Source organism: Phacochoerus africanus, chromosome 2 (genome assembly GCF_016906955.1).
Source record: "Phacochoerus africanus isolate WHEZ1 chromosome 2, ROS_Pafr_v1, whole genome shotgun sequence".
Lineage (NCBI taxonomy): Eukaryota > Metazoa > Chordata > Mammalia > Artiodactyla > Suidae > Phacochoerus > Phacochoerus africanus.
This window is the reverse complement of record NC_062545.1, coordinates 140,050,801-140,078,197: the sequence shown is the minus strand read 5'-3', so window position 1 is coordinate 140,078,197 and position 27,397 is coordinate 140,050,801. Positions and strand designations below refer to the sequence as shown.

The 27,397-nt window shown below is 38.2% G+C and overlaps 1 protein-coding gene across 4 annotated transcripts in view; it reads right to left on the bottom strand.

Annotated features, from left to right (window-relative positions):
- LRRC28 (leucine rich repeat containing 28) overlaps positions 1-27,397 on the bottom strand; it is a 225,859-nt gene that overhangs the window by 52,676 nt on the left and 145,786 nt on the right. For all 4 annotated transcript variants that reach the window (XR_007133125.1, XM_047766807.1, XM_047766806.1 and 1 more), the window contains 2 exons: positions 8,586-8,761; positions 6,070-6,229 (listed from right to left, as the gene is read on the bottom strand). Coding sequence is in view for 3 of the 4 variants with exons in the window: in XM_047766807.1 (XP_047622763.1) it covers positions 6,070-6,229; positions 8,586-8,761 (336 nt within the window). In the remaining variant the exon portion in view is untranslated. The remainder of the gene's footprint in view (positions 1-6,069; positions 6,230-8,585; positions 8,762-27,397) is intronic.

Sequence of the window (27,397 nt, the reverse complement as noted above, 5' to 3'; positions counted from 1 at the left end):
GGAAACCTGAACAGCTGCATGCAAAGCAATGAAACGAGAACACACCCTCACACCATGCAAAAAAATAAACTCCAAATGGCTGAAAGACTCAAATATAAGACAAGACACCATCAAACTCCTAGAAGAAAACATAGGCAAAACACTCTCTGACATCAACCTCATGAATATTTTCTCAGGTCAGTCTCCCAAAGCAACAGAAATAAGAGCAAAAATAAACCAATGGGACCTAATCAAACTGACAAGCTTTTGCACAGCAAAGGAAACCAAAAAGACAACTTACAGAATGGAAAAAAATAGTTTCAAATGATGCAACAGACAAGGGCTTAATCTCTAGAATATATAAGCAACTTATACAACTCAACAGCAAAAAAGCCAATCACCCAATGGAAAAATGGGCAAAAGACCTGAATAGACTGTTCTCCAAGGAAGATATGCAGATGGCCAGCAAACACCTGAAAAAATGCTCAACATCACTGATTATAAGAGAAATGCAAATCAAAAACTACTGTGAGCTACCACCTCACACGAGTCAGAATGGCCATCATTAATAAGTCCACAAATAGCAAGTGCTGGAGGGGGTGTGGAGAAAAGGGAATGTAAACTGGTACAGCCACTATGGAGAATAGTTTGGAGATACCTTAGAAATTTATACGTAGAACTTCCATATGACCCTGCAATCCCACTCTTGGACATATATCCGGACAAAACTCTACTTAAAAGAGACACATGCACCTGCATGTTCATTGCAGCACTATTCACAATAGCCAAGACATGGAAACAACTCAAATGTCCATCAACAGATGATTGGATTCGGAAGATGTGGTGTATATATACACAATGGAATACTACTCAGCCATAAAAAAGAATGACATAATGCCATTTGCAGCAACATGGATCGAACTAGAGACTCTCATACTGAGTGAAATGTGTCAGAAGGACAAAGACAAATACCATATGATATCACTTATAACTGGAATCTAATATATGGCACAAATGAACCTTTCCACAGAAAAGAAAACCATGGACTTGGAGAATAGACTTGTGGCTGCCCAGGGGGAGAGGGAGTGGGAGAGATCAGGAGCTTGGGGTTATCAGATACAACTTAGAATAGATTTACAAGGAGATCCTGCTGAGTAGCATTGAGAACTATGTCTAGATACTCATATTGCAACAGAACAAAGGGTGGGGGAAAAATGTATACATGTAAGAGTAACTTGATCCCCATCTGTACAGTGGGAAAAATAAATAAATAAAATAAAAAAAGAAAAAAGTTATAGTTATATTATATCATAGTCTATTAAGTGTACAATAGCATTATGTCTAAAAAATGTATATACCTTAATTTAAAAATACTTTATTGCTGAAAAATGCTAAGCATCACCTGAGCCCTCAGTGAGCTGCAGTGGTAACATCAAAGATCACTGATCACAGGTCATCATAACAAACTAATGAAAAAGTTTGAAGTATTATGAGAATTACCAAAGTGTGACACAGAGCCATGAAGTGAGCAAATAGTGTTGGAGAAATGGCACCAGTAGACTTGCTTGACGCAGGGTTGTCACATACTTTCACTTATAAAAAGTGCAATGTCTGTGAAGTACGATAAGGTGAAGCACAGTAAGGTTTGTCTGATTTTAGCTGAAGAGATTACTACTAAGCAAAGCATTGAAGGCATGACATGGTTTCTCTTTGGTGCTTACAGTAAAATGTGAGAGGTGGGGAGATAAACTGAGGGAACTGTTCAGCAAAAAAGAACCAGAACTTTAAGATTTGGAAAAGTCTCAGCCTATCTACATTCTAACAAGATGAGAAAGCATGTTCTAGAGAGAAAACCAAGAGTGTGGCCAGACAATGCTTTGTAAAGACACTAGGCATGTTTCTTGTGGATCTGGTCAAGCAGATTTCAGCAGAAAGGCTGACAGCTTGGACTGAAGGGGACAGAGATGGGATAGGGTGAAGAAACACTATCAGACTTCTGGGATGCTACAGGCAGGAAACAGGCAATAGGGCTATCAAGTAAAGGGAATAACCCTGGGGTTAGGGGCGGGGCCAACCAGTGGGCCTAAAGGACAGAGCATTTAGCCACAGCATCATTCTAAAGCATTAAAGTCTAATGGGATTTGCCCTTCTAGGTTTTGGACTTATTTGAAACTCATGATCTCTTGTTTTCTTTTTTGTGATAAAAATGTCTATCTTATAACTTGTCTGGTTTTACAGGTTCACAGACAGAGAAGTTTTATATATACCTGATTTAGATACTTAAGATGAGATTTTGAACTTAAGAGTTAGTTGATGCTGGAATGGGTTAGGATTTGGGGGTTCCTGGGATGGGGTGAATTTATTTTGTCTGAGAAGGACATCAATTTTCAGAGTCAGAGGACAGACTTTATGGGATGAACTGTACCCACTTCAAATTCCTATGCTGAAGTCCTAATCCCCAGTACCCCAGAATGTGATTGCCACAGACTGAATTGTGTCCTCCCCGTTCTGCCATCGATTCACACGTTGAAGTCCTAATCTCCATGTGACGGTATTTGTAGATGGGGCCTTTTGGAGATACTAGATTTAGGTGAGGTCATGAGGATGGGGCCCTCATGATAGGATGAATGCCCTTTTGAGAAGAGACAGCAAAAGTTCTCTGCACTGAATTTTTAGGTTGAAGCAGAGAAACAAGTAGCAGGAAAGAAGCCATCTTCAAACCAGGAAGAGCCCTCAGCACAACCTGACAGTGCGCACCCTGATTTCAGACATCCAGTCTTTAGACCTGTGAGAAATTAAGTATCTGTTGTTTAAGCCACCCAGTCTATGGTGTTCTGTTATGGCAGCCCTAGCAGAGTAATGCAGTAACCTTATTTGGGAACAGGATCATGGCTGGTGTAATGAGTTGAGTTAGGATGAGGTCATTAGGGTGGCCCCTAGTGCAGTATCACTGGTGTCCTTACAAAAAACGGAACTTTGGACACTGAGATAGACATACACAGAGGTAAGATGATGCGAAGAGATGAGGGCGGATGATGGCTTCTTCAAGACAAGGAATGGGGCCTGGACTAGACCTCTCCTCTAGTCCTCAGAAGGAACCGACCCCGCCAACACCTTGGCTGCAGATGTCCAGCCTCCAGAGCTCTGAGACAACAGATTCCTGTTGTTTGAGCTACTCAGTTTTATTGCATTCCTAGGAAGCTAATAAAATACCCCTGAAAAACGCTGGGTAGCCTGATTCCCTATGGGGAAATACAGAACCTGTGAGACTCATACACATACGGTAAAAGCCAGGCACATGTTGTTACGCTAAAAAGTAATCCTCTAAGTTGACATTCTCCATTTTAATAAATTAAGAGTAATTTGGGGGAACAAAAATTTGCCATGCCTATCATGACCAAAAGTCATGAACATACTAGCCATTATTTTCTGCTATAGATATTTGAAGATTTGGGTATTTACTGTTTATGCAAAACACTGTAATTTCTTTTTACTTGACTGTATTAAATTTAAGTTGGAACTAACACTTGTATGGGACTTGGTATTTCAGAAGAATATTCAATATGTTATTTTAAAATAATGCCAGATGTCCACATTAATTTAGACATCGGCTGATACAATGTATACTTTTATGACAAGCCATGTAAAAATGAATATCTTACAAGACTTAAAAATAATATTATTAAGACCTTTTTGAATTTATGATATTAAAAGCACTGATTTTATTTTCAGCATTAAGCTATTGAGATCCAAGTATTTGGTTTTCAGTTAGAAAATAAAGTACTTTAAAGACCATGGTAGAAACTAAAGTCAAAGCTTTTAATACAATCTCCATAGCAGCATGGGAAGGAGCAGAGCCTGGTGGACCAAATGAAAGCCACCAATTCTCAATTTCAGACCTTAGCATTAAATTGCCACAGAAAGCCATGTTTATATCTTGGTATTTCATTTTTCCTATAAACAGGCACTTCTGGCTTTGCTCAACAAAATGGCATTGCCTAAGTCCCATGTATTTGATACACTCATTTTACTAATACTATTATATTTATGTTCTAAAACAATATAAGATAGTCACACTGAATTTTTAGGTTGAAGCAGAGAAACAAGTAGCAGTAAATGGAATATGCAAATACTTACTGAACAAGTTTCCCAAATTTCATATGAAGATTACACAAACATGGCTTCATCTGAAGGATCTACTTTATTTCCACAATTACCATGATAAAAAAAGTTTACCTTTTCAAATAGGTATTTATTTATCAGCTACTAAGAGAGCATCCTTACCATACTGAATTGTTTTCATTTTCATATTTTCAGTAAGAAAATGTCTTCTATAGGAAGGTGTGCAACAATGAAGAAGGATTTTGCTATAGATTAATGAATTAGTTAAGATTTTCTTATCATCTGTCTTATTAATATGAAGATCACTTGCTAAAGACACATACATGAAATAAATTTTTAAGTCTGAGCTACAAAAATAGATAAGGGTTAACATTTACTTAATATTCATTACACACCAGGCACCATTCTGGGCTCTGTACATGAATGATCTCATTTATGAATGATACCCTCACAATGACTTTTTAAATAGATATTATTACTACACTTCTTTTATTGATGAAAAGATGAAGCTCAGAGAAGTTAAGTAATTTGCTTAAGGTCTCCCAGGGGAGGAGTCAGAATCAGGGCCTGTGCACCTGACCGCTATTCTCTGTGGCTTCTCACATATAAGCGTATTTGTTAATTTTATCCATGGAGTAACATAATGAAACTCTGACTCAGTCCTTTCAACTCTAATTTAAACAGAAATGTGCTAAATTTGGTGATCTGATCACCTATGATCATAAGTAGCAAATCAGAGAGGGTTGGAGGAGGGCTTCTATAGGCAGTCAAAGTAAAGCAGGAAACATTAAAAATATAGAAAGTTGAAACAGAAACTGAAGTTTATAGCAAAAGAGGATTATTCAGGGTAAGAAAAAGATAAATGCAGTTTTGGGAAGGAGTGGGCAGAGGGATGGAAAAGGTAACTACCATGTGCAGAATACCCATTATGTGCCAGGTGTTTGCCTTCATCCTCAGACGGCTCTGCCCAGCAGGCTGTTCTAGCCCCATTTTGAGGCTCAGAGAGGTTCAGCACCCTGCCCACGCTCGCTCTCATTCTACAAAAATGATTACAAAGGAAACACTTCTTGGCCTGAATAGGGGTAACAAGTTATCTGGGAAATGTACTAACCCAAAATACCACATTTGATGGATAAGTGAAGTATCATAGTACCTTTTTTTTTTTTTTTTTAACTTTGAAACATGCAAACTTAGAAGATCCTAGATTTAGAAAATCTATAAGCTGAGGTTGTGCTAATGGGGGATTTTTCATTTCATGTCCTATTTTCTTTTTTTCTTTTCTTTTTTTTTGGCCATGGAATGCAGTGACTTGATGTGGAATCTCAGTGCCCAGACCAGGGATTGAACCTAGGCCGCAGCAGTGAAAGCCCTGAGTACTAACCACTAGACCACCAGGGAACATCCCTTCATGTCCTATTTTTAATTGTCTGGTATTCTTTTTTTAAACTACCAGTATGGGGTTTTTTACTTAGCTAACATTCTTAGCAAATTCAAGGCACTGTGCCAAGAAACAGAGTGGCAAGAGAATGCCATTTGGAAGGGTTAGCAATTCAAAACAGAAATACACACACATACAATGTTCAACCACACACTTTCAGTTAGCAATGTGAATTAAATAGAAGGGCCGGGCTGGACCCATTACATAACCAATATTTTGTTCTTACATTCCTTATTGCCTAAAGACTATTGCGAATAGAAGAACAGCAGGAAAACAATCCTACAAAGAATGAGCTACTCTAAATACAATAAAACTGTTCTGTAAAAGACCAAAACTGTAATAAAGGGAAATCCAGTTTTCTTGTGATGTTGAAATGTGCATTTGTTTCATTTAGCTCTGTTGCAGGAAGCACTCTATGCCCCTTTAAGGCTGCTGACTGAACCACACTTCTATGCACGTCCTCCGTCACTCCCCACGACCCCACCCCCATGCCCCGCTGTAAGCCCTGGTGCCCACTTAGGTGTGATTACCCCTGGTGCAGCCCTGCCATTGGTGTCTCTCTCAGGGGAAAGAGCTTGGGGTAGACGATCGTAAACATGGGCTCACTACACCGGTGACAGTGCCCGAGGGGGCACTGCAGCAGCTCCAGGAGACTTCTGGGTAATGAGACTGGAGACAGAAAGTTCAAATCTGGAACACAACAGAAAATCATACACAAGTGAAAAATGAGATTTCCTTAAACAAGGCTTCTTAAAATATTTCTCTTCGTTAGTAAGTTCAATTAGCTAAAAGCACTGCATATTGGGAGTTCCCACTGTGGCACTGTGGGTTAAGAATCCGACTGCAGCAACTTGGGTCCCTACAGAGGTGTGGGCTCAATCTCGGGCCCAGTTCAGGGGGTTAAGGGATTCAGTGTTGCCACAGTTGTGGCAGAGGTCACATCTGGGGCTCAGATTCAATCTCTGGCCTGGCAACTTCCACATGCTGCCTGTGCAGCCATTTAAAAAAAGCACTGCATGTTGAAAAATCTGTTATCTGACAGGTACTAAATAAAAACATAATATAATTTGGAAATGAAAGATATTTTTTACATTTTTGATACTAAGAGAAAACCTAAATCTACTCTTTCAAGAGCAACTAGAAGCTGTCCTGCGGTGCAGGCAAGGAAAGAATAAAGTCAAATATTTTTTAAGAATAAAGGCATTAAGTTTACCCAGAAAGGGTCTGTAAACTTCTATAAGAGACAGAGAATTAAAAAAAAAAGGACTAGGACAGAAGATTAAAACTAAGTTTTATTAAGTTCTTCCTCAATCTATTGGGCATTTAGAACCTATCGAGCTAAATTATATTTAATGAAAAGAATAAAAGAGGAAACAAAGAAATCAAAGAAAATGAAAAATAATAAAACCAAGCTTTTTCTTGCCTCACTCCCAGGAGATGTCATTAATAAAAACAGGGTGCCTCCTTCCCAATTTAGTCTGAGCTACACAGAAGAAACATTTAAAGCAAAACACCCAGGCAATCCTGAGTGCAAATGTACACAGGGTTGCTATTGATAGTAAACATTCAGGAGAGACAGAAATAGTCAGGGTAGTTCCCGTCGTGGTGCAGTGGTTAACGAATTTGACTAGGAATCATGAGATTGCGGGTTCGATCCCTGGCTTTGCTCAGTGGGTTAAGGATCCGGCGTTGCTGTGAGCTGTGGTGTAGGTGGCAGATGTGGCTCGGATCCCGCGTTGCTGTGGCTCTGGCGTAGGCCGGTGGCTACAGCTCCGATTCGACCCCTAGCCTGGGAACCTTCATATGCCGTGCAGCAGCCCAAGAAATGGCAAAAAGACCAAAAGAAAAAGAAAAAAAAGAAAAAGAAATATTCAGAATGAGGTGAAATCCCAAATTACTGAATCATCTTCAAGAAGGAAATACAAATTACCTTATCATCTTCTATATCTGTTCAGACATCAATAGCCATTTTGAAAAATGTAATTTACTCATAGGTAAATGACTTCAGTTTTCTGTTTAGTTTTAAAAAACAACTTAATATGTATGAGACTTTCCTGGAAGTCGCTATTAAATGTTTTTGTACGGACCCCCTTTATTTTAAAAAGCAAAGATAACACATTTAGCAGGGTTTTTTTCTTTTTTTTTCTTTTTAGGGCCACACCTTCAGCATGTGGATGTTTCCAGGCTAGGAGCTGAATCAGAGCTACAGCTGCTGGCCTACGCCATAGCAATGTGGGATCTGAGCCACATCTGCAACCTACACCACAGCTCACAGCAATGCCACATCCTTAACCCACTAAGTGGGGCCAGGGACTGAACCCCCAAGCTCTTAGACACAAGTTGGGTTCATTACCGCTGAGCCAAGATGAGAACTCCCCATTTAGCAGTTTTAAAATCACATGAAATAAATTTTCTTATTAATTTGCCTAGTGCATTCTTAATGCTTTAAGATATTCACTCTACAAGACCTATGACATATACACAATGCCAAATCTTTTCTAAACCAAGAGTTGGCATGTGTGGCAACACTGCCAAAGGTTCCCGAAATTAATTTCCCTTTAGGTATATAACTTTCTCAGATGTGAGGAGACTACAAGCCCTACCCTGTTGGAAGAAGAATCCAACTCTGCTTGAAGGATAAGGTCTTTGAATATTTTTTCATACTGAAGAAAGTGCCTTTGCCAGCCTTCTCACTTCCACCAAACCAATATTCCCCAATACCAATTTCTTTCAATGAAATCACACAGTTTAACTTTTAACCTCTGTTCTTTGTGACCGAAGACCAGATTTAGTGAATGCTTTTCTGGGTCTACAAGGGGTGCTGAAGGGATCAGTAATGATAAAATATGAAAACTTTTCTCTTATTAAAAAAAAAAATCCCACTGCACAACAATGTGAATATACTAAATATCACTAAACTGAATACTTAAAAATGGTAAATTTTATGTTACATACATTTCACCACAATTTTAAAAAAATGAACATCAAAATAGCATAAAAACAATATCTAGGCTCATAGAAAAAAGAAAAGAAAGGACCCATGTACCTTTTAGAGAACTGTGGTAGGTACGATGCAGACTCCTCATGGCCAGCTCTTGGAGAGGCAGGACATGATCCTTCTCTGTCCCTATGGCCTTCACTTCAGCAGGGAGGAAAACAGTTAGTGGCCCTGATGAGAAGGAAAGCAGCTTCACCTCAGAAACTTGAATGGGAGCACCACAGCTACAGAAAGACACATATTTGAAGAATATTAGCTGAAAAGAAATGAATATATGTGCCAATAAAAATGTGTTAATCAAAATACACACTTAACATTTTAAGACACTGATGAATTATCAGAATTCTTTTCAAAGCGAACAGATGCTATCCTGGGTTCCTTAATAAAACCTGGCACTGTAATTTAAACTCATCATTTGGAACTCAACTACATCATTGCTGAGGTCTGGGCACTTCCAGTAAGGACAAATTTGGAAGCAATTTCTTTCACAGGATCTACACAATTTGCTTTGTAAGCTCTATTTATCCTCATTTTTCTTACCCTTTCCAAGTTTATGTTTACTGAAAATTTCAAAATTAAAAGGAACAAAGAGTGCTCTGTTAAGCTACAGCACCTTGATTCAATAGAATTTTTGTGTGGAAAAAAGCCCTACAAAGCAAATAGATTTTCAATGGTAGCAGATGAATTTATTGGGTCCTTCCATAAACTTGTAGAGAAAACATTCTTGGCAAAACCTATTAAATAAGCCAAGTCACGTCCTATTCCCTATAACCCCTCATAAACAGAAGGCAGAGACATCCTTGTTCCTTTAGCTACAGGGTCACCAAAACTCAGGAGTCCAATGTCATTCTACCTCCTGTCTGAGACATCAGGTTACCTATAAATCCCAACACTCTTCTTCTCTAACAACAAACGGGTGCCAACAAACCTTGGTTCTCTAGACTCAGCATATGATAATCTCTCTATCCTCAACTAGAAACTGGCAATGGAGAAAACACAGAATTGGAGGTAGAGGTCTTGGCTTATTTGTTCATTAGAATTTCCTTCATCTGGAGTTTCCGTTGTGGCACAGCGGAAATAAATCCGACTAGGAAACATGAGGTTGTAGGTTCGATCCCTGGCCTCGCTCAGTAGGTTAAGGAGCCGGTGTTGTCGTGAGCTGTGGTATAGGTCACAGACACGGCTTGGATCCTGCGTTGCTGTGGCTGTGGTGTAGGCTGGCAGCTGTAGCTCCAATTAGAGTCCTAGCCTGGGAACTTCCACATGCCGTGGTTGAGGCCCTAAAAAGCAAAAAAAACAAAAAAAACAAAAAAAAACAACAAAAAAAACTTCCTTCATCTGCTCATTCCTTCCATCAGAAAATGTTTCCAGAGCACCTACTCTAGACCAGTCAGTCAAAATGCTTAAATTAAAAAAAAAAAGATGCCCTCCTTCCCTTGAAAAATGTAATAATTATAATTATTCTAATATCTGGTCAGAGAAGACAAAGGAACTAACTCTGTACAGAGAATTAGGGAAGGTTTGGAAAAGAAGATAGTATCTGACCTAGAATTCAATTTTACTGAATCAACTTCTCTAGCGGGCTCAAGAAAAAGATCCTCAGAAGGCCATTCTGGCCCCCCCACTGGGCAAAGGAACCATTTCCCCAAATTCTAACATTATGGCTTGGTTTTACCTTCTTCAACAGCATGAAGAATTCTGTGTCTGGCTCCTTTTATCAACATTATATCTTGGGGATGCATTCACGCTGCTGTGCGTACTATAGTTTATTCACTTTCATTACTGTGCAGTAATTGATAAACCTATGGCTGTTTCTACTGTGGGGCTATTATGAATATTTCTGTATATATTATTTGATACATATGAGTATAAAATTCTGTTAGGTACATACTATAGATCAGAACTGAGCTATTATACTGAGGTAACATGGATGATTAAACGATAGATACATACAAAAACAGAGTGAGGAGGAGTGAGAGCTGTACTACTTTAGATAACATAATCAAAGAAAGTCTTTCTAAGGAGGTGACATTTGAGCAGAGACCTGACTGAAGAGAAGAGTTAACTCAGGGAAGAAGAACTCAGTCACAGCCTCATAGTCACCTTAAATTGAGGAGGACAAGGAACTAAGAGTTCAGGGAGTTCATAGGGCACCCCCCGCAGGAAGCAGGAAGAGTTCGCAGGGCAGAGAACCTCAGGGGAGAGAAATGTACAGAGAGAACTCTGGAGATCTGCAGAAGGTCCCCCTTGAGTACTTAGATGAGTACTGTTCCACACATGTGGGGAAGCTACCTCAGGCTGGAAAAAAGACGAGGTGAAAAGATGAAAAGAAACAGTGCCCAGCAGTCACACAGGGTTGGAAATAATGCCTACTCTTATCAGTCAGACTTGAAACTCATAATTCAAGGGGCACTGAGTAGAGTGCACAAAAGGATCTTATCTCAGTAGTGGTGAATAATTAGCACTAGACTGAACACCATTCCAATCCCACCTAACAAGTCCTAAAAGCCATATCTGAAAAGATTAAACTGTTTCCACTTAACGTATCCCAGAACATACATCAAGAATAGTTATATGAATACAAAAATATCTAGCACTCAACATGATAATATTCACACTGTCTGGCATCCAATCAAAAATTACCAGGCTCTCCAATGACCAGGAAAATATGACATGTAATGAGGGGGAAAAAATCGTGTAACTGAAACCAACCAAGAAGATTTAAATACATGTTAAAACTGGCAGAAAAGGTCATTATAGGAATAATTATAACTACCACATAGAATAAGGACATGTTACATAAGGAAACTAAAAATAAGAGAGTAAATGAAACACTAAGCAAATAAAATAAGAAAATCAATGACAGAGAAAACAGGAATAGAGAGAAATCCATGAGAACAAAAGCTGAATCTTTGAGAAGATCAATAAAATCAATACATCTATAACCAGACTAATCAGACACAAATTACCAATATTAGAAATGAGAAAAGAGACATTTTCCAGTTTCTACAGATAATGAAAAAGTAAGAAGTAACTTTATGCTAAAAAGTCCTTTAAGGACAAAAATTACCAAAGCTCACTCAAGATACAAGGAAGTTGAACAGCCCTATACTTATTAATCAAGTTGAATTTGTAGTTAAAAGGTAGGAAATTCTTCCCAACTCATTCTATGAAGCCAGCATTATCCTGATCCAAAACCAGATGAACGTATGACAAGAATAAAACAAAACAACCAGTTATCACTCATGAATGCACATGGAAAAAGTCTACAACAAAATTTTAGCAAATTTGATTCAATGATATATATAATCACTAGGACAAAATGAAATTTATCCCATTAAGACTGTATTAACCTTAGAAAGTCAATGTAATCCACTATTTTAAAACCAAAAAAAGAAAAGCCATATAACCATTTCAATAGATGCAGAAAAAGGGTCTAACAAAATTCAACACCCCCATCCCTAATTTAAAAAACTCTCAGAGTTCCCACTATGGCTCAGTAGGTTAAGAACCTGACCTAGTATCTGTGAGGATGAGGGTTTGATCCCTGGCCTTACTCAGTGCGTTAAGGATCTGGTGTTGCTGCAAGCTGTAGCTTAGGTCACAGATGCAGCTCGGATCTGGTGTTACTATGGCTGTGGTGTAGGCCTGCAGCTGCAGCTCTGATCTGACCCCTCGCCCAGGGAACTTTCATATGCCACAGGTGTAGCCTTAAAAAAAAGAAGAAAAATAAAAACTCTCAGCAAACTAGGAATAGAAGGGAATTTACTCACCTGATAAAGGTTAATGTATTAAAAAACAATCCAACAGTCAATAATTATTATATTTAATGTTGAAAGATTGTTCTCCCCATAAGTTCAGCAAGACAAACATGTCTGCTCTCACTACTTCTATTTAACATTGTACTGAAGCTTCTAACCAGTGCAATAAAGAAAAATAAAAGGCAACCAGATTTTAAAAGAAAAGTAAAACTGTCTTTTTTTCCAGAAGACAGGATTGTGTATGTAGAAAGTCCAATGAAGTCTATAAAAAACCTACTGGAACTAACAAGTGAGTTTGGCAAGTTTGAAAGATATGAGATCAATATACAAAGTCATTTGTTTTTCTATATGGTTGGATAATCAATTAAAATTTTAAAAAGGGTTAAATCCCACATACAATACTGTGAAAAATACAAAATACTTAGGGATAAATCTGACAGAAAACACCCAAGTCCTGTACCCAAGAAAAAAATGCATGGTAATTAAGACATTTATTGTAATCATGAGTTGGAAGACCCAATATTGTTAAGATGTTAATTCTCTTCAAATTGATCTATGGGTTCAATGTAATCAAAATCACAGGCCTTTTAAAAATATAAACTGAAAAATTTATTCTAAAATTTATATAGATCTGATTATAAAATTTCTGTAGAAAAGCAAAGCAGTTAGAATAGTCAAAATTTTATTAAAAATTTTAAGACTTGTTGTAAAACTATGATAATCAAGACAATGTGGTATTGGTTTCAAAGCACACAGATGAATAGGAGCAGACAGAATATCCAGAGATAGACTCACACGTATATGGACAGCTAATTTTCACCTAAGGTACAAAGACAATAGAGTGGAGTAAAGATAGAATTTTTAACAAATGGTGCTTGAACAACTGCATATCCTTATGTAAAAAAGAACTTCAGGGGTTCCCTGGTGGCTCAGTGGGTTAAGGATCCAGTGCTGTCACTGCTGTGGCTTAGGATGTAGCTATGGTATAGGTTTGATCCCTGGCCCAGGAACTTCTACATGCTGTGGATGCATCTGAAAAAAAAAAAAAAAAAGGAACTTCAAACATACCTTATACCATGTACAAAAAGTAACCCAAAACGAGTCACAGGTCTAAATGTAAACATAATTCCTTAAAAATTCTAGAAGACAACAAAAGGGAAAACTTTTGCGATTTGGATTACACTAGAAGCAATATCCATAAAGGAACAAATTAATAAACTGGACTTTATCAAAATAAAAATTATATGTTCTTTAAAAGGCCCTGTGAGGAGAGTGAAAAGGTAAGCCATGGACTAGGAGAAGATATGTGCAAAGCATATACATGTATAAAGGAGGTATATCCAGATTCTATAGAGAATTTTCAAAACTCAAGAAAACCACAAACACCCAAGGAAAAAAATGGGAGAAAGTTAAACAGACTTGAATTATATCAAAGAAGATAAATGGATGCCAAATAAGACATAAAAAGATGCACACCTTATTCACTAGGCTAATGACATTTAAAAACATAATGCTTGGTAGAATTTGCCTGTGAAGCCATCAGGTCCTGGACTTTTGTTTGCTGGGAATTTTTAAATTACTGACTCAATTTCAGAACTGGTAATTGGTCCATCCATATTTTCTATTTCTTCCTGGTTCAGTCTTGGGAGATTGTACCTTTCTAAGAATTTGTCGATTTCTTCTAGGTTGTTCATTTTACTGGCATATAATAGTTCACAGTAGCCTCTTAAGTTCCTTTGTATTTCTGTGGTGTTGGTTGTACCTTGTTTTTCATTTCTGCTTTTATTTATTTGGGTCCTCTCTCTTTTTTTCTTGATAGGTCTGGCTAAAGGCTTATCGATTTTATCTTTTCAAAGAACCAGCTTTTAGTTTCACTGATATTTTCTACTGTTTTTCTAGTTTCTATTTCACTTATTTTTGCTCTGATCTTTATGATTTCTTTACTTTTACTAACTTCTGGGCTTTGATTTTTCTTTCTCTAGGTGCTTTAGTTGTAAGATTAGGTTGTTTCATAACAGAAATATCACTACATACCTAGGATAATATTTAAAAGACTGGTTATTCCAAGTGTTGGCAAAAATATTTAAGAACTGAAAATCTCTTATATTATAGGTGGGAATGTAAAATGGCACAGTTATTTTTGAAAGTTGGGCAGTTTGTTAAAAAATCAAACATATACATACTGTATGACACTCCTCTCCTAGGTATTTATCCAAGGAAATTTAAGTCTAGCACCTTTAAAAGACAGTCTACATACAGTCAGACTGGTTTTATCTACAATAAAGACAAAAACCAGAACCAACACAAATGTCTATTAACAAGTGAATGGGAACAACCTGTAGTATATCCATACAATGGAATTCTACATATCAATAAAAAAATGGACTACTGATATACACTATATTCTGTATAAACCTCCAAATCCCCATGCTGAGTGAAAGAGGTCAGAGCAAAACAATATATACTGTTCGAATCTATTCATATAAAACTCAAGAAGACATAAGTTAATCAACTGTGAGAGAACACAGATCAGTGGCTGCCTGAAGATAAGGATGAGGAACAGGAAGGATGGATTTTCAAGGGGTACAAGGAAACTTTGTGTGATGGATATGTTTACTATCTTAATTGTAGTGATGGTTTCAGAGTTATGTTATGTTTGTGTGTATATACCTATATATGCCAAAACTTTTCAAATTATGTATATCCTTAATATATTACAATTTACCTTATGTCAATGTAGAAATGGAGGTAAAAGCCTAACTGGTGTGGGTTATGAGAGAATAGAAAGAAGTGGAGAAAGTGACTATAGACATCTCTTTCAAAGAATTTTTCTCTAAAGATAAGCAGAAAAGTAGCAGAGAAGCTGGAGAATGAAAATAAAATGTTATACGAAAGAAATACACCACAGAAGAAAATACACAGCATCCTTCCATTTACACAAAGTTAAAGAAGAGGTACAAAGCTTGACAATATACTATATGGGGATTCATTTTCATATATTAAAATCGTAATGGTGAAAATGAATGATAAATACAAAATTAAAAATAGAGGCTAATCTTGGAAAAGGAGGAGCATATATTGGAAAGGACCATACAGGGGCTTCAAAATTGCTGATAATGTTATTTTTGTAAGCTAATGATATTTATTTACACTGATGTGCAAGGTCAAAATATGGAAGCTTTCTAGTCAACTTTAAGAAATGACCCTCTAACCTTAGTTGAAGCAAAAGGAAGAAAACTTAAGCAGAAAGGTACCGTATGGCGGCAGGCAGCCATAACATTTCCTTGTGGATCCTGAATCATACCCCTTAACTTAGGCAACACTATCTTTTTTCAATGAGCCATGGCTATTCTTGCCTACAGGCCAAATTGGGCCTGGGATTTTCTACATCCTGTCATTCCGAATACACACAGGCACGCACACACACATTTTTTTTTTTTTTTTTGCTTTTTTAGGGCCGCACTTGCGGCATTTGGAAGTTCCCAGGCTAGGAGTCAAATTGGAGCTATAGCTGCTGGCCTATACCACATCCACAGCAATGCAGGATCTGAGCTGCATCTTGGACCTACACCACAGCTCATGGCAACACAGGATCCCTGATCCAGTGAGTGAAGCCAGGGAATGAACCCGCTTCCTCATGGATACTAGTCAGATTCGTTTCTGCTATTCCATAATGGGAACACCCCCCCCCCCCAGTGCAAATTTTACTCTTCCCTAAATCAAATCCTTTTATAAAGTCTTTCCTGACATTCCCCTTTTTACCAATGACCTTCCATAATATTTGACATTTCTAAATCACACATTTTCTAAGTGTCTTATGTGCATTCTTCTGTTGTTAACTCATCATATGTGTTCAGTTTTCTCTTCTATCTAGCGGTTCTAAATTGGTACCTAAGCAGTTCTAAATACAGACTAGTTGTTTTGAGTCTTCACACATAAAGAAGTTTGAAAGAGAAAAGATAAAAAGAAAATGGTAAAAAGAATACTGAGTCATTCGCATCATACTTAAAAGGAAATACTTTGGGGTAGATTGTAGGGGTCCAGTTTGTCTCAGGACCAGGAGATGTTCTAGAGATGCAAGCACCACAAATATCTGTATTTGGTTACCCAACAGGATGGAAACATTTAATGAAACGATTATTTAGGAAAATGATAGTAATCTGTCAAGTGAGATTTTGGGGAAAAAAAATCTCAGTTATTGATTAAGTTAAATTTATCTTGAGTCAAGTGTTTATCAGTGATGAACTATGAAAAACCACAATATAAGCCAGTTAAATCTGTTAAGAGAATGAGCGACAAGCTACAGACTGGGAGAAGATAACTGCAAATCACATGTTTGATGAAAAACATGTACTCAGAGTATATAAAGACCTTTCAAAAACCAATAATAAAACCCCAATCAAATCTGTTTAAAAATTTGCAAAAGATTGGAATGCACATCACCAAAGAAGATACAGCTAACTCTTGAACAACATGGGTTTAAATTGTGTGGGTCCACTTAAACATGATTTTTTTTCAGTAATAAGTACCACAATATTATAGGATCGGAAGTTGGTTAAATCCACAAATGCAGAATCACAGATATGGAAGAACTCCAAATATGGTGGACTGACTGTAAGCTATAGGCAGCTTTTGGGCTGCACCAAGGGTCCTGCATTGACCCCTACATTGTTTAAGGTTCAAATGTATATATGGCTGGCAAATAAGCACATGAAAAGGTTCAACATTAACAGTAATTAGAGAAATGCAAATTAAAACCATGAGATATTACCAATTTGTTAGAATGTCTGAAAGAAAAAAAAAAAACAACTGACTAAACTCATGAAATACAAAATAGCACAGCCATATTGCAAAACAGTTTGGCAGTTTTGTATATAAAGTTAAACATACACTTATCACATAACCCAGTGAATGCATTCTTACGTATTTACCCAAGTGAAATGCAACTGCGGTCTCAGGAAACCCCATACAAGAATGTTTGCAGCAGTCCATATCATTTCATTTATATGACATTCTAGAAAAGGTAAAATAAAGGCACACAAAACAGAGCATGGTTTCCAGGGGCCGGGTGTCTCCCAGAGAGGAAAGTTTCATTTCAAAAGGACACTGGGGACATTCTGGGGGTGAAAGAACTGTTCTAAACCTTGATTATAGTGGTAGCTATATTTGTATGTATGCATTTGTCAAAATTCACAGCAATATGCACTAAAAAGGGTGAATTTTTCTGTATGTAAATTACAGTTTAATAAAACAAACAAAAGCCAAGCAAATAGTACCACAGTGTTAAAGCACAGTCCTGGAGCCCTCTGCCCTGCTAGCCATCAGCCTTTTAGTTGCTGGATTATGGGGAGATCTTAGGGAAAAGGCAGACACAGCAGTGGGGGACCTCAGGGGCTTTTAGTCCAATAGCTATTCACAAACTTGTATAGATACACTTCAGTACTGTCAATAATTTAACAGCTAGTATGAGTGTACTAGTGCAAACCAGCTGCACACTGGCCTGTCAACTGGTGTGAGAAGTTACATGAACTTTTTCTCAATATTTTTCAATTTGCTGCTTTGCTTTTATCTCTTTTACTTTTGAAACCTCTGTTGACCCTACATGATCACATAAGCATAAGAGTCTATAGCAGGGCAACTGTGACTCTGCATGAATATTTCTATGGGTTAGAAAGATATTACCCTTATGATCCATTTTGTGAAGATGAGGAAAAAAATTTTAATTTTACTTTGTAGTTATTGTCTGTTTCTTAATATGGAAAAAATTAAGATGAGGGGATCATATCCAAAATGCTATTATGCAGTATGGCCACTAAGTCTGGAAACACAAACAAATACATAATAAGTGATTCTTTTGATGATATACAACAATACACAGGGTGACGATTAAATTTTTGTATCAACTTGGCTAGGCTATGGCACCCAGATATTTGGTCAAACACCAGTCCACATGTTTCTGTGAAGGTATTTTCCTTTTTTAGATGAGATTAACATTTAAATCAGTAGACTTTGAAGACAGCTGATTACCCTCTACAATGTTGAACACACCTCATATAATCAGTTGAAGGCCTTTAAGAAAGAAACACTGAGGTCCCCCAAGGAAAAATTCAGACTTCCTTACACTCAAGCTGCAACATCAGCTCTTACTTGGGTCTCTAGTATGCTCTGCAGATTTCAGACCTGCTGTCTCTAGCCTGCTCTGCAGATTTCAGACCTGCAGACCTGCCGGCCTCCACAATCACATGAGCCAATTTCTTAAAATAAATCAAACTTCCCCCTCTTCTTGACACCCACTACCCCTCCCCCCAAACCTACTGGTTCTGTTGCTATGGAGAAGCCTGACTAATACTCATGGTAAACAATATTGTTTGTTTCCAAACTTTATAGTCACACTTTAGTATGAAAATCCTGAGCAAACCATAAAACAAGAAAAATACAGGGGGAAAAGCAAGTCATTCATGACTATTTACTTCATACTGTTACTGCCTTAGCAGCTGCTCACAATTTTCAATGAAGTCTACACTTTTTGATGTCCAAAAAATTTAACAATATAGAATAACAAATGAATGTTTAAAAAATTGAAAGCCAGGAGTTCCCATTGTGGTGCAGGGGTTAATGAATCCAACTAGGAACCACGAGGTTGTGGGTTTGATCCCTGGCCTTGCTCAGTGGGTTAAGGATCCGGCGTTGCTCCATGAGGTTGCGGGTTTGATCCCTGGCCTTGCTCAGTGGGTTAAGGATCCAGCGTTGCCCCATGAGGTTGCGGATTTGATCCCTGGCCTTGCTCAGTGGGTTAAGGATCTGGCGTTGCCATGAGCTGTGGTATAGGTTGAAGACACAGCTCAGATCCTGCCTTGCTGTGGCTCTGGCGTAGGCCAGCGGCTACAGCTCTGATTAGACCCCTAGCCTGGGAATCTTCATATGCTGCAGGAAGCGGCCCTAGAAAAGGCAAAACAACAAAAAACAAAAACAAAAAAACGAAATGAAAGCCAGACTTTTAACCTGCTGCGTCACAAGGGAACTACCTGCATTTTCAAACTTCCCATTCCACCTACCAAGTGTTAAAAGCAAAGAATTGATTAAATTCCTTTACCAGAAGAACTCAAATAACAATCTCTTTATACTTCAGGAAATACAATGTCATCCATATGCTCAGTATTGTGGGAACTGCTATCAAACTTTTTTAACAAAAGTTTTTCTCAGCTTAAAATAAGAGGAAAAGGAAAGGGGAGACGTAGATATGGAAAAGGACAGAAATTACGCCACCCAGACAGCAGCAGCCCTGGTTTGGATAAAGCGTCTGTCATCCTGGCAGAGCCTCCTTTAAGGTTTAGTTTGGTTCCATTTGAGAATGCATTTATTTTACTTTCATTCTTGATGAGTATTTTCGCTGGTGCTAGGCTGATTGTTTTTTTCATTGGCACTTTAAAAATATCATTCCACTGTTTTCTAGTCTTCAAAATTTCTGAGAAGGCAGTGGCCTTTTGAATTACTCCTTTGTATGTAGTTCGTCATTTTTCTCCGGTTGTTTTCAAGATCTTCTTTTTATCTTTGGTTTTCAGCGGCTTTGCCTGGGTAAAGATTTCATTATAATCTATACTGGTTAGGGTTTACTGAGTTTCCTGAAAATGCAAATTTAGGTCTTTCATTATATTTGGGAAATTTCTGGACATTATTTCTTCAAACAATGCTGTTGCTTCCGCCCTATTCTCTATTCTCCTTCTGGGATGCCAATTATACATGTATAAGGCCTTTGTATATTGTCTGGAAGGTCTCTGATGATACTGATGTTCATTCTTGTTTTCAATATTTTTTCGCTGTTCGTCAGACTAAATCATTTCTATCCAGCTACCTCCAAGTTAACTGACTTTTCCTCTCTTAAACCATTCTATCGTTAAGTCTACTGAGTAAAATTTTTATTTCAGATATTGTATTTTTCAACTCTAGAATTTCCATTCTGTTTCTTTCTTACAGTTTCTATTTTTTATGGGCTTTCCATCCAGTGAAAACTTATTTTTCTTTACTTCATTAAGAACAGGTGCTTTAAAAATCCTTGTTTGTCAATTCCAACATTTTGGGTGACATCAGGTTGGTTTCTGATTATCTTTTTCCTTGCCACTAGGTCATATTTTCTTTATTCTTCAAATATTATGTAATTTCAGGTTGTATCCTGGACATTTTGAAAGTTATATTGTGGATACTCTAGATTCTGCCATATTCTTCTAAAACTTAAAAGGAGTATTTAATATTTTTATTTTAATAAGAAATTAATTACTGCACTAGAATCAAACTACAAACTCTGCCTCTTGAGTGACAGCTCAAATCACACTTCAGTTTTTTCATCAGCAGCTAGGCTAATTTGTGCCTGCCCCATGAAGGTGTGCTTCAGGTATCTAATATTGATTGATTTGGGTGTGTAGGCAGCCCACACACAAAAATGGACAGTGATCCAAAGGATAATTTTTAGTTTACTGATTTAACTCAGAACTCAGAATGCATTTCTCCTTTTTTAATAATGATTTTTATTTTTCCCATTACAGCTGGTTTACAGTGTTCTGTCAATTTTCTACTGTACAGTAAGGTGACCCAGTCACAAATACATGTAATACATTATTTTTTCTCAATTTACTGTGCTCCATCATAAGTGACTAGATATAGATCCCAGTACTATACAACAGGATCTCATTGCTTATCCATTCCAAAGGCAACAGTTTGCATCTATTAACCCCAAATTCCCAATCCATCGCTCTGCCTCCCCCCCCACCTCTTGGCAATCACAGTCTATTCTCCATGTCCATGATTTTCTTCTCTGTGGAAAGGTTCATTTGTGCCATATATTGGATTCCAGATATAAGTGATATCATATGGTATTTGTCTTTCTGACTTACTTCACTCAGTTTTAGAGTCTATAGTTCCATTCATGTTGCTGCAAATGGCATTATTTTGTTCTTTTTATGGCCCAGTAGTATTCCATTGTGTATATATACCACATGTTCTTAATCCAGTAATCTGTCAATGGACATTTGGGTTGTTTCCATGTCTTGGCTATTGTGAATAGTGCTGCAATGAACATACAGGAAAGTTCTTTATGGTATAGCCTGAAGTCAAGGAAAGTTCTGTCCAGATATTTGCCCAAGAGTGGGATTTCTCGGTCATATGGTAGTTCTATATGTAGTTTTCTAAGGTACCTCCATACTATTCTCCATAGTGGTTGCACCAATTTACATTCCCACCAACAGTGTAGGAGGGTTCCCTTTTCTCCACACCCTCTCTAGCATTTGTTATTTGTGGACTTATTCATGATGGCCATTCTGACTGGTGGGACGTGGTACCTCATGATTTGCATTTCTCTAATAATCAGGGATGTTGAGCATATTTTCATGTGCTTGTTGGCCAGCTGTACATCTTCTTTGGAGAAATGTCTATTTAAGTCTTTTGCCCATTTTTCAATTGGGTTGTTGGCTTTTTTTGCTGTTGAGTCGTATAAGTTGTTTGCATATTTTAGAGATTAAGGGTTCCCAGGCTAGGGGGCTACGCCAGAGCCACAGCAACGTGGGATCTGAGCTGTGTCTGCAACCTACACCACAGCTCACAGCAACGCCAGCTCTTTAACCGCTGAGCAACGGCAGGGACTGAACCCATGACCTCGTGGTTCCTAGTCGGATTCGTTAACCTCTACGCCACAATGGGAACCCCAGCATATAAGTCCTTTACCTCCTTGGTCAGGTTTATTCTCAGGTATTTGATTTTTTTGGGTGCAATTTTAAAAGGTATTGTATTTTCATATTCTTTTCCTAATATTTCATTGTTAGTATACAGAAATGCAACTTATTTGTGAATGTTAATCTTATATCCTGCTACTTTGCTGAATTTGTTGATCAGTTTGAGTAGTTTTTGGGTTGAGTCCTTAGGGTTTTCAATATATAGTATCATGTCACCTGCATACAGTGACAGTTTTACCTCTTCTATTTCTATTTGGATGCCTTTTATTTCGTTTGTTCATCCGATTGCTGTGGCAAAGCGTTCCAATACTATAACAGTGGTGAGAGTGAGCATCCTTGTCTTGTTTCAGATTTTAGCGGGAAGGCTTTCAGCTTTTCTTCATTGAGTATTTTATTTGCTGTGGGTTTGTCCTGAATGGCTTTGATTATTTTAAGGCATGTTCCCTCTATACCCACTTTGTTAAGAGTTTTGATCATGAATGGATGTTGGACTTTGTCAAATGCTTTTTCTGCATCAATTGAGATGATCATGTGGTTTTCGACTTTTCTTTTGTTCATGTGGTATATGACATTGATTGATTTGCGTATGTTGAACCATCTTTGTGAACCTGGGATGAATCCCACTTGGTTGTGTTGTATGATCTTTTTTATATGTTGTTGGACTCAGTTGGCTAAAATTTTGTTGAGAATTTTTGCATCTATATTCATCAGTGTTCTTTTCTGGTGGTATCTTTGTCTGGTTTTGGTATTAGGGTGTTGGGGCACCAAAGAATGTCTTTGGGAGTGTTCCTTCTTCTTCAACCTTTTGGAAAAGTTTAAGGAGGATGGATATAAGTCCCTCTTTGTATGTTTAGTAGAATTCGCCTGTGAAGCCATCTGGTTCTGGACTTTAATTGGTAGGGAGTGTTTTATGACATATTCAATTTCATTTCTAGTGATTGGTCCGTTCATTTGATCTATTTCTTCTTAAGTTTTTTTTTTTCTTTTCTATGGCCACACTCACAGCATATGGAGGTTCCCAGGCTAGGGGTCTAATCGGAGCCGTAGCCACCAGCCTACACCAGAGGCACAGCAACACAGGATCCAAGCCACATCTTCAACCTACACCACAACTCAAGGCAACAATGGATCCTTAAACCACTGAGCAAGGCCAAGGATTGAACCTGCAACCTCATGGTTCCTAGTCAGATTCGTTAACCACTGCACCACGAGAGAACTCTTCTTCTTGATTAAGTTTTGGCAGTCTGTTAAGTCTCTAGGAAGTTGTCCATTTCTCCTAGGTTCTCAAATTTGTTGGCATACAATTGTTCATAGTATTCTTATTGTTTTCTGTATTTCTGCAGTTATTCACTTATTTTGTTTATTTTGGTTTGTTTCTCTCTTCTTGATGAGTCTGGCCAGAGGTTTGTCCAATATTTGTTTACCTTTTCAAAGAATCAGCTCTTGGTTTTATTGACTTTTTCTATTGTTTTTTGAATCTCTATTTTAATAATTTCCTCTCTAATCTTTATGATTTCCTTCCTTAACTGCTGACTTTCGGTTTTGTCCCTCTAATTCATTTAGGTGGTGGGTTAAGTTGTTGATTTGGAATTTTTCTTGTTCTTCTTTTTTTTTTTTTGTCTTTTTGCCTGTTCTAGTTTCCAGGATAGGGGTCTAATTGAAGCTGTAGCTGCCAGCCTACTCCAGGGCCACAGCAACGTGGGACCTGAGCCGCATCTGCGACCTACACCACAGCTCACGGCAATGCCGGATCCCTAACCCACTGGGCAGGGCCAGGGATCAAACCTGCAACCTCATGGTTCCTAGTCGGATTTGCCAACCACTGTGCCATGATGGGGACACCAAGATTTTTCTTCTTTTTTTGAGGAAGCGCTGTATCACTATGAATTTCCCTCCAGGCACTGCCTTTGTGGCATCTCATAGATTTTGAGTGGTTGTGTCTTCATTATCATTTATTTCAGGGTATTTTTTTTTTGTCTTTTTTGTCTTTTCCAGGGCCGCACCCATAGCATATAGAGGTTCCCAGGCTAGGGGTCTAATTGGAGCTGTAGCCGCCAGCCTACACCAGAGCCACAGCAAGGCCAGATCTGAGCCGTGTCTGAGACCTACACCACGGCTCATGGCAACGCAGGATCCTTAACCCACTGAGTAAGGTCAGGGATCGAACCCACAACCTCATGGTTCCTAGGCGGATTTGTTAACCACTGAGCCATGAAGGGAACTCCTGAAGGTATTTTTTAATTTCCTTTTTGATTTCCTCATTGACCCACTGGCTTTTTAGTAGCATGTTGTTTAGTCTCCATGTAGTTAGTTTTTTCTCTTTTCCTGTGGTTGATTTCTACTTTCATGCCACTGTGGTCAGAGAAGATACTTGAAATAATTTTTTATACCCTTAAATTTGTTGAGGTTAGCTTTGTGCCCCAGGATGTGATAGATCCTTGATAATGTTCCACATGCACTTGAGAAAAATGTATATTCTTATTTTTTGGGGATATAATGTCCTGAAAATGTCAATTAAGTCTAACTTTTCTATTGTGTCATTTAGGATTTCTGTTGCCTTATTGGTTTTCTGTGTAGAGGATCTGTCCATTGATGTGAGTGGGGTGTTAAAGTCTCCTACTATGATTGTATTCCCATTAACTTCTCCTTTTATGTCTGTTATTATTTGTTGGGGTTATCTAGGTGCTCCTATATTAGGAGCATACAGATTAATTATTGTAATATCCTATTCTTGAATGGATTCTTTAACCATTAAATAGTGTCCTTCTTTGTCTTTCTTTATGGCCTTCGTTTTAAAGTCTATTTTGTCTGATGTGAGTATTGCAACTCCTGCTTTCCTGTCTTGTTCATTGGCATGAAATATCTTTTCCCATCCCCTCACTTTCAATCTGTATGTCCTTTGCCCTAAGGGGAGTCTCTTGTAGACAACAGTTTGTAGATTTTTGCTTTTTTATCTAATCTGCCACTCTGTGTCTTTGGATTGGAGCATTCACTACATTGACATTTAAGGTAATTATTGATAGATATGTATTTACTGCCATTTTAAACTTTGTTTTCCAGTTGATTCCATGTTTCTCCTTTCTTCCTTTTTTTGGTCGCATGATTTCCATTTATTTTATGCTTGAGTCCTTTTCTTTTTAGTTTTTATTAATGTAATGTTTGGTTTTGATTTGTGGTTGCCCTGTTTTTAAGTATGTTATCTGCTTGCCTTAGCCTGACAGTCATATAGGCTCAAACACATTATTAAAAAAAAAAAAAAGAATCTATGTTTTCTTACTTTCCTTCCCCCATTGTATGATTTTGAAGTCCTTTCTTTTAACATCTTAATGTTCATCATTTTGCTGTACCTTGTGCTTATCATTGCTTTTATAGTAGTTTTTTTTTTTTTTTCCTCCTCTTTTAGATCTATATGCTGGCTTATTTAAGTGATTACTTTCCAGTTGTGGTTTCCTCCATTATATTTACTTCTTTTTTTTTTTTTTTAATTTAGAGAAGCCCTTTCAGTATTTCTTTTAGAATGGGTTTAGTATTGCTATACTCTTTTAACTTTTGTTTGTTGGAGAAATTCTTCATTTCCCCTTCCATTTTAAATTATATTATTCCTGGATAGAGTATTCTAGGCTGCAAATTTTTTCCTTTCAGAACTTTAAACATATCTTGCCACTCCCTTCTGGCCTGTAGTGTTTCTGAAGAGAAACTGGCTGATAGCCTTATGGGGCTGTCCTTACAATTAACACCTTCTCTCTTGCTACTTTTAGAATCCTCTATCTTTAACTTTTGCCATTTTTATTATAATATGTCTTGGTGTGGGCCTATTTGGGTTAAACTTGTTTGGGGGTCCTCTGTGCTTCCTGTATCTTGACATCAGTTTCCTTTAGATTTGGAAAGTTTTCAGACAATTTCTTCAAATACATTTTCAATCCCCTTTTCTTTTTCTTCTCCTTCTGGAATTCCTATTATGTGTAGATTGGCCCGCTTTATATTATCCCATAGATCTCTTATATTGTTTTTGTGTTTTTTCATTTGTTTTTCCTGTCTGCTGTCCTGACTGGGTGATTTCCATTATTCTATCTTTGAAGTAACTAATTCATTCCTCTACATTATTCATTCTGCTCTTTAGTGCCGTTAGCTCAGTTTGCATCTCTGAAAATGAATTTTCTAATTTTTCTGTTTCTCCTTATATTTTCTAGTTCCTTTCTAAAGGAATCTGCATTACTGTTCATATCTGCTCTTAATTCCTTGATATTCAGGCTTAATTCCTACAGTATTTTCACTACCTCCCTTATGAACTCAATGTCTGTCAGATTGCAGAAGTCGGTTTCATTATTTGCTGCTTCATGTGAATTCTGTTCCTTTAACTGCAAATGGTTTCTGAGTTCCTTCATCTTGCTTATGTTTTTCTTTTTCTGTGAGTTTAGGGAAGCTAAACTATAGTCCTGAAGGGCTACTTCTGCGCAAGAGCACCCCTTTGTATTTTGTGGAGGATTAGTATTTATTTTTGGTGTGGGAGTTTGAATATTTGCTGTCTCTTTCTTTGGTGTGAGCAGGCTGTTATCCCCAGGGTGCTGAGTGCGTTTACAGGGAGAAAGAGGCAATGGGTAGGTGAGTAGTCAGTGCCTGGTTTCTGGGCTCTCTATAACAGCAGGGACCTGCAGGAAGGTGGTGCAGGCTACTCCTAGTTGCGGGGCCCTGGGAAGTGGCAATGAGCCTTAGGCAAATTTACAAGGAGCCCAGAGCATTTGGCAGTGGCAGCAGCCGGGTGTATCAATTCCTAGGGGGAGTGAGAGCAACAACAGGTGGTGTTTGATAGCAATGGCCTCCTCTGAGGTGATTGGAACAGCAAGTGGTGCCTGTTCAGAGAATCCTAGTGGTAGTGGGCCACGCTCACCTCTGGAGTCAGTGATAACTGTGGTGGTTTACCCCTGCCACCTGCAGACCATGCAAGAAGCACCCTATCTCACTTAGGCCACACAGAAGGTGCTGTATAGGCTGCTCCTAGTTGCAGGATCCTGGGAAGTGACAGAGATCAAGCATGTGGGCACTGCCCAGAGCATTTGGCAGTAGTAGTAGAAGGGCGGATGTGCTCCCATGGGAGCGAGAGCAACAACCAGTGGTGTTCCGTCGCATTGTCCTCCTCTGTGGTGCCCTCTGAGGTGGTTGGGACTGCAAGTGGTTCTTGTTCTGGGATCCCCAGTGGTGGTGGGCCATGCCCACCTCCAGAGTCAGAGACAACTGAGGTGGTTTGCCCCCACCATCTGCAGACCATGCAAGAAGCACCCCATCCCACTTATCCCACACAGGAGGTGCTATACCAGCTGCTCCTAGTTGTAGGGTCTTGGGAAGGGACAGCGATCAAGCATCTGGGCGCTGCCTAGAG